At 42.0% G+C, this 13,551-nt stretch overlaps 1 protein-coding gene across 5 annotated transcripts in view; it reads left to right on the forward strand.

Annotated features, from left to right (window-relative positions):
- Window positions 1–13,551, forward strand: part of CORIN (corin, serine peptidase) — a 331,431-nt gene that overhangs the window by 315,645 nt on the left and 2,235 nt on the right. For all 5 annotated transcript variants that reach the window (XM_075127943.1, XM_075127945.1, XM_075127946.1 and 2 more), the window contains 3 exons: window positions 1,484–1,658; window positions 9,954–10,225; window positions 12,366–12,499. In XM_075127943.1, coding sequence (XP_074984044.1) covers window positions 1,484–1,658; window positions 9,954–10,225; window positions 12,366–12,499 — 581 coding nt within the window. The remainder of the gene's footprint in view (window positions 1–1,483; window positions 1,659–9,953; window positions 10,226–12,365; window positions 12,500–13,551) is intronic.

A 13,551-nucleotide genomic window follows, 5' to 3' on the forward strand; every position in this document is an offset into this window, starting at 1 on the left:
GAACCAGAACCAAAGGATGAATTCCTGGTTTCCCCTAATCTTGTCAATATCCATGTTTTGATTAGACTAAACTTTTATTCCTGTTGGGAACATCTTTTGCTACCACTATAGTAAGTAAGCTCCTGATATAGTATGTGATCCATTTGTAGCTGTGACTGTCAAGGGGATAGGGACATTTAAAGACGAAAACTCCAGATTAAATCTAAATGCACAGTGGATTGTGCAAGTTTAAGTGGTTTGAAAATACAGCAATTCTTCAGATGGATGTTAGGTTCTACAAAATGAAAAAGCTTTCTTGAAGAACATTTTGAATAAATATATTAGCCTGATGACAAAGATTAATCATAAAGCATGACCTAGATCCAGGAAACTACTCAAAGTTTACTATTACCAAAAAAAAGTCATCTTGTAGGACTCTGTAAGGTTGTTTGCCTCTTACATGTAGTACATATAGAGGACTTTAAAGCAACACAAAGGTCCTTGCCCCCTGAAGTTATTTGAGGGAACGTGCTAAGAATTTAATAGTTACAAATCAACATTGTACTAATTTATTTCTTCATCGCTAAATTCCCACATATATGCAAAACAGGATATCCTCTCCTGGGGAAGGATTCCAGAAACTGATACTATTTCAGCCAATTCTCTAAATTAGGCAGTAATAAAACAAGAGATTTATAAGAGCCTGTCACATTACAATCCCAGAATTAAAAAGGAGAACTAAAAGAAAGGGATGAACATATTTTTAAAAGGTGTGTAGTTGACCAGCAAGTTAATGGAAAACTTCTTGTCAGTGAAATTTATAACAATATGATATAATTTCCAAGGGAAGTGGTGGATATTTAAAACTAGAATGGACAAAGCATTAGAATAGGCATTGTAAAAAATGAATCTTCACTGGCAAGCTATATATGAGCAAACAGCTATTTTTCATTTGAAATTTCCATGAGTAGAGCAAGTATTATATATCCTGCAGATAGATGCACATCCACACTTTGGACTTCTGGGACTGGGCAAAGGCTTTCCAATGTGCTACTCCAGTGCCACTTCTGGGGTGTAGTCCAGGGTAGCAACAGCATGCTGGTGATTGACAGGTGATATAACCCCCTTGCCCAAGGATAGGTTGATAGCTCTACTTCTCAGAGAAAGCCAAACTTTTCCAACTTAGTCTGGCTCCCCCCTTCCCCCCCACCCCCCGCCCGTTTGTCTTATTTGGGAACCTAAATAGGTCAAATTAATCCCTGGGCTCAGTCCACTGAAGTGAAAGGAGGGATGAATTTGGCTCATTGTATATGGAATTCAGCACAGTGTGTTGTTTTTATAAATTCTTCCCATAAGTGCAACATAATTTCATGAGTTTTATAACTTCATTCCGTAGAGAGAAATCCCTTTGCAATATTTTTTTCAGAGCAGATTTTGAGAACGTTCTATGCATGTTGAATTTCGTGGCAGTGAATAACACACTGTATCTTACATTTCTCGCTAGATTGTGGCCGTCGCCCTGCAGCTCGCATGAGCAAGAGGATCCTTGGTGGCAGGACTAGTCGTCCAGGACGGTGGCCTTGGCAGTGCTCTCTGCAGAGTGAACCAAGTGGGCACATATGTGGCTGTGTTTTGATTGCAAACAAATGGGTTTTGACGGTAGCACACTGCTTTGAGGGGTGAGCAGAGCTGAGACAGTTTTACTGTTGACATACAAATGGCTAGTTAGACAAATAACTTCCACATAAACATATTTAAAAAAAAAATCAGATCTTGTCAAAACAGCAAATCTCTTTTTGGAGACTAAAGAGACAATGAATGTTATTAAATGATTTCAGCTGAGGGTTTGACTAGTTTTAATATTCACTTTGATACCTAAAGTTGATAAAGGCTTTGACTTTCAGCTAGGAAATTCATAAAAAACTATCCCTTTCATTTATGATATTTTACTAATGTGTCTCATATAACTATAGAGTAATAAATCTTCTCACTGAGAGCCAGAATAAAAATAACACAAGAATACAGGGACAGTGGTAGCTGTTTAACCAGAAAAAATAAAATCGACACTTCGCCACAGTGGTATCTGAGATGATGGAGCTATTTATTGCCTTTTCTAATTACAGAGAAATGCTACGCTATCTCCACTGTCATTATTAAAAAGTCAGCACTTACCATGGAGTGAAAATTTCTAGTATCTGAGATTTGATACCACAAGGATTTTCTGTTTGACGCACAGGAACCATGATGTACCTCAGGCACCAGACATGGGTGACAGTTTAATGCTAATCACGGTATCATTCTGATTAAGCAGAATTTTGGGTGGAAGTTTATTACCATACTTCATGTTTTGCACCAAGTCCTATTAATTAGATTTCTAAAGAGAATTAAAATGTGTTTCAACAGTTAACATGCTTTCCCCTCATATAGTCTAAGTACATTTCTGCTGCACAGCTTCTCAGCTCATTCATCCCTAATGGGAGATGCCTCCCACCTGTGGAGTTTGGAGATAATCCTGGAGTCTCCAGCAACAGCACTGAACGAAGTGCCACCCTTCAACTCAGGCCACCAGAAATTCTGCTTCTGGCAGTAGAACAAACTGGTGGCTCAGCTTCTCCTGACCCCACTTTGTTTAAAACTCTCATTTGTATTCATTTTTGTGCAGCAGCAACTTCATCTCACCTTCTAATTCCCCTTACCCTTTCCTGATGTGAGGAATCACTGGAACATTGAGGCTCCATCCCTCTGATGCAGCACCTTTTGAACAGGCTCTCCCTCCCTCCCACCCACCACAGCAGCAGAGAACCCCTACAAGCATTGAGCCACATCCAAAGGGTGCTGTAGGCAGCTTTTCAGGAAACTTAAAGGGTGAGCTATGGCTTACTGCCACTGATCCTTGCATTGCCAGAGCATGGGGCTTCAGAGGGAGAGCTATGGCCTGCTGCCAAGGGTTGCCAACTTGCATAGAGTTTTGAGCCAGACAGCTGTGCCAGGGCTTCATCCGCCATCCAAATCCATGACTCCATCATGGGAAGTCTCACCTGGAGCATGAGCATTCATACAGAGGAGAACCCCCTCACATCTTAGCGAGACTTCAGGTTTTAAAAAAAGACAAAAGCAAGTGTCCCTTTTGTAAGGCAGCAGTTTGTATTGTTAATGAGCAAGGGGTGTAAAAATCAGGGTTTGAACCCTGTCTCCTTTGCCATCTCACCCTGAGGGAGGGTTGGTCGGGGCTTCTGTCCTCTACAGGACTTTCCCACATCTTGCTGTATCAGGTTCACTGCCCCTCCCCCACTCTACGCCATAGTCTGGGTAGGCAGAGAAGCCTGGTACACCTAGTGAGCCCTGCCTCAGGCTGCAGTGTGGTGAGAATTTGTGCCTATCAGGTTGTCAGCCTGCAGACCCTCACTCTGCCAGGGAAAGGGGCTCACGGTCTGAAAGGTGAGAAGGGGTCTCTCGCTTCCCTTCCCCCTCCCTATCGACTGGCTTCATACTAAAATATAAGGAGCACCTCAGGCCATATGAGACAGAACAGGGGCACAGGAGGACTCCATTTCTGATGCAGCTCAACCATCATGGGATTACAGCGAGACAAATGAAAAATCCCTTTCCATGTTCAAAATGACTCCCGATTTAGTGAGTAAAGCCTGAGAGTGACACTAGGTTGCTCCTGAAGTACTTACCAGGGTGATAGCCAGCGTGGGCAGTAGGTTGTGGAAATAGCCCACCAGCTAGCCTTCAAAAGAACACCAATCCGAATATTTGTTCCAGTACCCATCCCAATCAAGTGGTCCCTAGGCCAGGATGAATAGCATGCTACCTCCCTCCTCCCAACAACCAGAGAAAGTCTCATATGCGTACCACCAAAAACTAACAAAACCCAAAAAACCTCATGACTCTCACAGGGCAAGAAGCCAGTGGCTCACAGAGAATGCATTAATAATTATAAAATATTCTCCTTTAAGCAAAATTAGATACAGAGTTTCCAGTATGTGCCTGCTTTAAGAACATCACAAGATCTGAATGGGGATTTCTGGTTAAAACTAAATGTTAAACTATGTTGTATAAAAATGGATGAAAATTCCATAAACTTTGGGAAGCTACAGTTGGTGCAGCAATAGCTCCACCAGTGAAAGACAGTCAAAGCATAAGAAGGGGGCTTCCTTCCAAAAGATCCCTTATAGACTATAAGAGTGAAATTTCAAAGCTTCAGTTGTGGCCATTCAGATCCTATCCTTAATAAGGAAAACCAACTTGATGAGCCTCTTGCTTACTACTGCCTAGGGATATGATTTTTGCTTTGAATGTCAGAGGTCTCAGGTTCACATTCTGGTCAATGCTGGGAGCAGTGTGTAAAATATTATTTCTTTGGAATATTTCCTGGCTCTTGATGTGATTTGAGATGAGCATTGCCTCCTAACTCCATGGCTACACCATGAGTAGCAATCACTCGTCTTAAACAGATACCTTGTGCAGCCAAATTTATACATGAGCGGCTATGTGGGGAAAACTTTGGAGAAATTAATATCTGAGAACGCTGAGCGGCCTCAAGCATCTCTATGAAATCCAGCATAGCAATCTGTTGGTCACCACCAACAGGGTACTCAAGAAGGGACTATTTCTACTAGCAGAGGAAATAAACTGGAAGAGAAGCTCCTAGGGAAGACCTAGATTTTTTTTTTCTTCACAAACCAACAAACCTCAGCATGACAAAGACAAAATGGGCATTGATGTATGACAGCTCACAGTTCATGTACAAGACTCTGCCTTCTGATCCACCCTCTGCACCCAAAGTCTTAAATGGCTTTTAGTAGTTACCCATCTATACATATTTATGGACAATTTCACAATCCATTTCCTGTTTAGAGAAACAGACCCACTCATAACTTGCCAACTGCTAGAAAGGATTCAAACGCACCAGTTCAAAATCAAGAAGGGCTTTTTGAGCCCAACAGAAAACTGTCAAAAAAGATGAGTCAAAAAAGACCTGGCACGGGTCATAATTTTACCACCATGGTAAAGATTTGCAAAGATCGAAGAGATCATTGCAAAAGTTGTTTCCTACCAGCAGTCAGCTATAGCTAACTGTCTACACTGACTTGGTTTATGCATCAGTATCAACCTGTGCATGGGATTTCACACAATGTGCCTCCGAGATTCCTTCTGAGGTTGTAGAATAACACAGCTGATGCAATGCAAAATTAGGTGTCACTCTTGGATCATGTCTGAATGCCCTTTTATGGGCAAGTACAAACAACTTGCTGACAGTTTACTCAGTTTTCACTTATAGACTTTTGCATACTTGCTACAAAAGCAAGCGTTGCAAGGTGGGGTGCATACTTGGAAGAGAAGATGATTCAGGATGTATGGTCCCTTACTTAGCAGAAGGAAAGCATCCAGCTCTCTGAAGCTCACACCTTGTGCTACACAATTTTGCAAAATCGCAGCGTACATATCCTTTTAGTTCACTTCGACACTTCTAGCAGGCTAGCAGCAGAGTGGCTGAACAAACACACATAGGAATGCCCATATTGGGTCAGACCATAGCATCCAGTACTTTGTCTCTGTTAGTGGTCATACTAGCTGCAAGAGGAAAATGCAAGAAACCCCATAGTGGGCAGTTACAGAACAACTTGTCCCCCAGAGGAATCTTCCTCCTATGTAGTTAGAAGTTGGTTTATGATCTTAAAGGTGAATGTTTGTATCCCTTCCAAATCCACTAAGTAGCCAGAGGTCAAAACTTCTATGAGGCATTTGAAATAATGTCCTGGTCAGAGAAGAATTTGCTGTGTTTAAAGACAGTTCACATAAAGGGTACAGAAAAGAAGTCGCAAGAGCTGAAGTTGTCATCCTAGCCCGCCACTGGTTTGGACTAAATAGACAGTCAAGGAACTTTCACTGCATCTGTGGAAAAGAACAGACCTCTTGAAGTAGGGACACCTCCTTCATCCTGACCTGAACCATCTAGTTAACAGCCTACACGTCAGAAGAGAAGTGTAGTTCAGCAGGAATTCTCTGTAGCCTCATTGATACATTTTGGTATCTAGACAGAACTCAATGAGAAAATTTTAATCATTGATGTGGTCAAGTTTCATTTCTGGTAATGAAGGGAAACAGTAAGCTCCCTCTGTACAGTGCCCAGCACAATGCCACCTTGGCCTCTAATTAATGCAATTAATAATCCCAAAGTTCTGGTGATCTTAGCCTCATTAGAGTTTCTACTGAATGGATGGTCAAAATCCTGCAACCAAGCACCATGAAAAGTTGGTATCAGCGCTAGTGGCATTCTTTATACAGCTATATCTGACTCCACAACTGAGTGTCATTAGGCGTCAAGATTGATCAGCCTGGCCAGACTAGACAAACCTGTGGCTGGCCTTTCTTGTTTTGTTCCAAGCTTCCACACGTTTTTGAAAGGATGCAGCATACATGTGGAGTCCTAGCGATCTAAAGACATTGCATGGATACACATACCAGTCCTATCCTGTTCATCTCATTTACTCTAAATGCCAGGGTCTGAGGGCTTCATAGTTGCTATGAGCAAGATGTTAAAATCCTGGGCCAGTTGTCATGCACAGAGGGCATCAAGGCTGCCCTTGAAATGGGTCCTAGTGGCATTATGGAAAGAGAGCCTCTCATTTACACAGTAGGTTTCCATTTCTCTGTAGTAACATCTTTTATTAGAAAGTTGGTGCTGGGTTGGTTCCTAAACAAATTACAAAGTTGTGCTTTTATAGAGAGGGAAGCTCTATTTCTGCCTATTATTCTATTGTAACAGTAATTAAAATTCCACATTATCCTCCTTTCCACTTATCCCATTTCTGTGATTCACTGCTCGCTAGTCCCCATTGCAGATGAACGAGGAAAGGCGTTATGCAGCACAATGAGACATTTCTTACCTGATACATTTTTTTTTTCTGTTAGTAGCTTCTCTTCTCATACAGCCCACTCTGGAAGACCAGAATGTAACTTCTAACTTACAATACATTGATTTTTTTCCTTTAAAGGGAAACTTAAACACAAGTCAACCAAATTTCCTCTTAATGCTGTTTATCGGTTGCTGAACTCTTTCTATAGTTTTGGAAGAACTTCTCGGGTAAGCTGAGTTGAAGGGCGGGGCTTAGTCCTAGAGCCCTCAGCAACAACATTGCAGAACGTGACAGTAGAGAGGTATTACCCGTTAATGATGATTGAGGAGAGAAGCTGCTTGGGGAAGTTTTCATTCTATAGAACTTAGACTTTTTGAAGTGGTTCATTTGTCCCTGGATAGATCTATACTGCATCAGTGTGTACCTAGTATGTTTCCTTTAAAAGGACACTGTGTCCCAGAATGAATCCCAAATGCCAGCCATTTGAAATTGCTGGGATGAAAAGGTTTGTAAATTTCTATACCGATATCTTGTTTGAATCTGACACTGTGAAATTACAAGAAATGGGTTATGCTCACTCTTCTGACCCTATAGTGGCACCAAACTATAAATGTGAGGTCTTACATTGTTAAATCATTTTAAAAGTATACTTTCATAAATTGGAGGGCCCAGTCTGTTTCCTTTATCTGTTTGACATTATGATGTTGTATTGTGGATTAAGATGGTCTGAGGAAAATTATTTTAAATTGTGCCAGCCAAAAAAAAAAAAAAGAAAAAGCAATTAAAGAGGAATTTTAAAGTGATCTTAAAAGATAATATATTTTTATCCTGAGACTTATTAGTTAGAGGCATTTTGGCAAAGAGTCAGCCAGCATGCAGGGACTATGTGTATACAAGTGTTGCAGCCACTCGCAGAGAACATTACAGCAAATGTGCTCTTAGATACTCAGACAATAGCGATGAGACTTCATAAAGCATCTAGTCCATCTTCTTGCCATTGCTAGTGTTTCCTCATTATGTACCCTATGGTTTTGTTGAGTCTGTTTTGCAATAAATCCCATGAAAACGCCTACGATCAATTTAAACTAACCAAGAGGTTTCTTTTCTGTTTGAGAATATATTCATGTTGTGACTTTTCATTGCCCATGGCTCTGCATTTTCAGAATCCTTCCTTGCTTTGTTCCCACAAGACATAGTAAGACATAAATATGCCTTGTGGTTTGTCGTCATACAGAGAGCCATGACGGACAAAAAAAGAGAGAGTCTGCAATGTCAGCAATGGCATGTTACCTTATTTTAATCGAAAATAACATTTATTATGCAATCAGAAAACCACAGTGCTGAGAAAGAGCTGTACTTTTGCATTTTCACAGCTTCTTTCTGCCGCAGTCTCTGTAAAGGCAGCCAAGCTTTACAAAACCATGTTCAATCAGCTATGTAAATAGTGAATGCTTCCTTTTTTTTTTAAAAGCCACAGGGAAGTCAGAGAACCTGTGACTTCCCACTAGTTCTCATCATGTGATTTAATACTCTTAGCCTCTGATACAGCCCACACTTTCACATGGCAGTTCGCATGCAGCTCAACTGATGTTGGTTCACTTCTCTTGACACTGTTACTTCCCCTTCCTCAACTGCAAAAATCCACAAATGTCAATAATGATGGCTACAATTTTTAAAAAATACAATAATGGAAACGTAGTCTTAGGCAATCACGGCTAAACGTCAAATTGAAATGTGACCTTCAAACTTAGGTTGCTGACACTTGACATCTTGGGGCCTAACACCTAAGGCTGGACAGTTGCCGTGAACGACACAGCTTTCATAATTTCCATATAGAGCAGGGGTGGCCACCCTGAGCTGGAGAAGGAGCCAAAATTTACCAGTGTAGATTGCCAAAGAGCCACAGTAATACATCAGCATCCCCACATCAGCTCCCCCCACTCCCGCTGCCTATAGAAGGAGCTGCATATTAACTTCTGAAGAGCCGCATATGGCTCTGGAACCACAGATTGGCCACCCCTGGCATACAGCAAAGTGATGTGATGATTTTTTTGATACTGGCTGGTGGCAGAATACAAGGACAGCTCTCTTGTTTGAGCTGTAAAGTTAAATTCAGAGTTGCTTGAGTAGCACATAGAAATCAATTGCTTAGTGACAAAGCAGGAGAGAGGCAAAAAACCACATTAGTGGATTTCCTAGCCCTGCCCTAATGATACTGAGCACCTTGACGGCAATAGGAATTGAGGGCACTTGTCACATTACAGGAGCCAGGAAGGACCAGCCTCTGCCAAAGTTAAAATATATACAGCCTCTTCTTAAAAATAATAGCAGCCCTCAGGGAAGGGGCAAGGCAATTTGAGCTAAGTTATGTTCTGATGTGGTGCCTCTTGTTCAAAACAGCATATGCACTGTTCTTGTGGTTTGCACTAAAAATGGAAACGTGAGTGATTGTTTTGGGTATAATTTTATTCTAGTGATTTGGTGACTATCCACCCAATTATGGTTCTGTGACTTTTGCTTTTTCCAGTATTTTTATTCAGGAATTGTTTTCTAAAATTTGCCATGACCTGATTGCAACCTGAGATTATTGTTCTTCCTGTTGCACAAACTAACAAGAGAAGGATGGTACTACAGCTAAAATACATGGATGGGAGGCAGGAGACTTTGCTCAGTTCTTCCATCTATAAAACTTTCTAACCTCACAAGAGTGAGGAAAGAGTGAATTCATGAATGTTTGAGTACTGAGGCCTAGATTCACACGGGGGGACTTAGGCGTAAGTTTTTACTGGTGGGTATATGCAAATCCAGGTAAGGCACAGTGGAATTCATAAAACTTGACGTTCTGCTGGCTCTCTCTCGTGGAGTCCCTTGGTGAATCTAGCCCTGTGTTCCTTGAGTGGAAAATTTGAAGGAAAGAAAGTATGATTGTGTGTTTTTTGGTGAGATCTTAATTTTTAGTGTAACCTCAAAGTAATATTTCTGTTAGTTCTGTAGTACCACTTGTGTGTTCAGTGCATTGCAGAAAGGTATCCAGAAGTCCTCAATTATACAACTGTGTATAAAAGAACTGTAGGGGGAAATTTACAATTTTTTCTTTCTCTTACAAAGGAGAGAAAACGCTGCAGTCTGGAAAGTGGTGTTTGGTATAAACAATCTGGATCATCCATCAATCTTCATGCAGACACGACTGGTGAAGACTATTATCTTGCATCCACGCTATAACAGAGCAGTAGTTGACTATGATATCAGCATTGTAGAACTAAATGAAGATATCAATGAGACAAGTTATGTAAGGCCAGTCTGCTTACCCAGCAGGGAGCAGTTGGTTGAGCCAGATACCTACTGTTACATCACAGGCTGGGGACACATGGGCAACAAAAGTAAGAAGAATGCTTTCCAGACTCTTTGGAGAAATCTAACCTTCTACTAACCTGATTAACTACTTGGCTCCAATTGCAAACCACTGTGTCTACCTCTAGTTATATACTTGTGCCTTATTAGGCCACTTGTACATAAGCTGTATGTATTCACAAAAGGCTATACCTGTGGCTAGAGCTTAGCTTGTCAAAGGCAGGAGCTGTTAAAGTCAGGCTGCTAAATCCATATTTCAGCAGCTACATATACGATGTGATTTTTAAGAGTACTGCCCATCCAGGAGCTTCGACTGAGGAAATAGCCTGGAAATCTTGGCTATAGTCTGTTACTTGCTTAAGCTGCATTTGAAGCTATATTGAGAGTGTGGCAAATGATCAGAGGACGATAACGTTAGCCGTGTGCAAAGCTTCAGGCTCAAATCTTGGCTTGTCGCTTGACTAAACAAGATGTATTTATTTATTTATTTAACCAAAACTCTCCATAGCATGCTGTGGCGCTATTTATCCCACCCCCCACATAATCCCCAGGTGCCTCTTTTCTCCCAGAAAGGTTTTGCCTTGTTTTTGTTAATTGGAAGGGCCAGGGTCCCATGACACAGAGCAGAGGGAAAATGTTGTGGCTGCCCTGGCTCTTAAGTACCAGTGATGTGGAAATATTTCTCTCTTTTAGTTATTGTACTCACGAGCAGGGGAAGGCGGTAAGCCCTGAACTCTGGAGAATAGGAACATAACATTGTATGTATGTCAAACATGGGGTAATACTATTCATACCATTCCTTTTAAAACTGAAACGTTCTACAGTCCAGAACAATGACTTAAATGCCACTGACTGGTGTAGTCTGTTTGCTAACAAGAAATCCATTCTGTCCGTGTACCCCTACTCTAAAGGTAGCAGACCTAATGACGCAGTGATGATCTTTCATACCATTGGTAAATGGCAAAACGTTGGTTTTTTGCTCGCCAAAGCAGTCATGTTGTCAATGACATCAGGTTCAAAGTTACAGGTTACTAAGCACCATAAAACAAAGGTGTTCATCTTGATTGCATAGTGGTTAGTACTTTGTACTTTAGGTTTAACAGTTTCCCTTCACCTTTGAGTTTTGGCAGAGACAGCAGGCAACAAGCCTGCACTGGCCCCTTTGGGACAGGATGAATGGTGTGATAGGTTTTGCTCTTCTCTGATACGCTCTCTGAGGGTTCATCAACCCAAGAATTTAGTTCATGGCAAGTCTAGCCCGCTGCACACTAAGTGGCTGTGTGGATCATGCCTCTATGCACTAAATGTTTCCTAGTGCACTTTGAGGTGCTTCTGTGTCAAAATGCACTAGAGAACTTTTAGTGTGTAGGAGACAGGTGCACACAGACCATGTGTGCAGGCTAGATTCAGCCCACAGCTTGCCATGAACTAAGCCTTCACATAGGCCCTCCACCCCAAGTAAAGCAATCAGCTTTGATGGGTTTATTATACTAAGTATGAGGGTGACAGTGTTGTTGTGGGACATGGCTTTTGAGCCCTAAATATATGCTCCCTAATTATGTCTTCTTCCCAACCCCCAATCTCAAAAGTCCCATAACATGTCTTTTAAAGTAGCAGCCGTGTTAGTCTGTATTCGCAGAAAGAAAAGGAGTACTAGTAGCACCTTAGAGACTAACCAATTCATTTGAGCCTAAGCTTTCGTGAGCTACAGCTAAGTGAGCTGTAGCTCACGAAAGCTTAGGCTCAAATAAATTGGTTAGTCTCTAAGGTGCCACAAGTCCTCCTTTTCTTGCTATGTCTTTTAAAGGCTCCCTCCCCAGTCTGTCAACTCTAAGCCTGGTTTAGCTGGAGGCACAACATAAAATGCTCACACCCGCTCTGGAATAGAAGGTGGGCCAATCCCCACACCTATACCCACTGTCCTGTGAGCTTGAGAAATGTGAATCCCCACTTGTCGGAGTATATGAAACTACCCCCCTTACTGGCGGGAATGGGGCAAAGAAGCTTTTCTTCTTATATTAAATACACGTTTAAAGCTAATTTTATTATCATTACTATTTTTAAGTTTAGCCTATCATAGTAGAAAAGAATGTTGCAATCTCAACTAGCAATGAATATAAGTATTTCTGTCTATTACAGTGCATACTTTAATAAAGATTTTTTTTCCAGTGCCTTTTAAACTTCAAGAAGGAGAAGTTCGTATTATTTCCCTAGAACAATGCCAGTCATACTTTGACATGAAGACCATCACCAGCAGGATGTTATGTGCAGGCTATGAGTCTGGAACTGTGGACTCTTGCATGGTAGGCCTTTTTCTGAGTAGAAACATGAAGCAGATTTTCTAAAATAAAAGTCTAAGAACCTAAGGTATTTCAATGGGCACTAGAGGTTAGTTTTGATACAGAGGTAACATTAATTTTCATAGTACTTACTTAGAAATGGACAAACATTTTTGACCAATTATTTATTTCTATTAATCATAATCCATTCAAAGTTGATTTTATTAAGTCTGCAAGTTTCACAGATTCCTTGACTTTCCATGATCTCTGAAGTCACTGGTGCGCCTGGGCCGGGGGCACCCCTGGCCCAGTTGCTGCTGGGGCAGTCTCCAGCCACTGTGACACCCTCACCCCAGCAGCAGTAGAGTTTAGGTATGGTGGGGGGAGGAGAGGTGGCAGGCTCTGGGGAGTGCTTACCTCCGGGGTGCTCCCCAGAAGCAGCAACATCCCCCTCAGCTCCTAGGCGGACATGTGGTCAGGTAGTTCTGCGTGCTGCCTCCACCTGCAGGCATCACCCCAACAGCTTGCATTGTCTGCGGTTCCTGGCCAATGGGAGCTGTGAAGCTAGCGCACTGGGTAGAGGCAGCACATGGACATGCCTGGCCATGCCTCCGCCTAGGAGCTGAGCAAGGGGGAATGTCCCCACTTCCGGCAAGGCATGGAGCTAGGTAGGGAGCCTGCTGGCCCTGCCATTTCCCCCCACCCTCCAGCACCAGCAGGTGTCTGGGCCACACAGTGGCACCTACCCCTTCCCCTTCTCCCCCAGCACCCAGGGCACTCCCAAGCTACCCCTCCCCAGATTGAGTCAGGGCTATATAGTAGAAGTCATGGACACGTCCCAGGCCGTGAATTTTTGTTTACTGCCCATCACCTGTCCATGACTTTAAAAATACCTGTGACTAAAACGTAGCTTTACTTATGATCTACTGCTTGGAGCCTCTAACTAGTAGTGTATGTTAAGTAGTAGGCTGATTTTTTTTTCTTTCGTTTGCGTGAATATTAAATAGCTTTTTTTTGGTATGAACATACCAGCCAACCAAACCTTACTGACATTGTTTCAAAATATTAGCTGTCCA

The sequence above is a fragment of the Caretta caretta genome, chromosome 4, assembly GCF_965140235.1.
Source record: "Caretta caretta isolate rCarCar2 chromosome 4, rCarCar1.hap1, whole genome shotgun sequence".
In the NCBI taxonomy this organism is placed as follows: Eukaryota; Metazoa; Chordata; order Testudines; family Cheloniidae; genus Caretta; species Caretta caretta.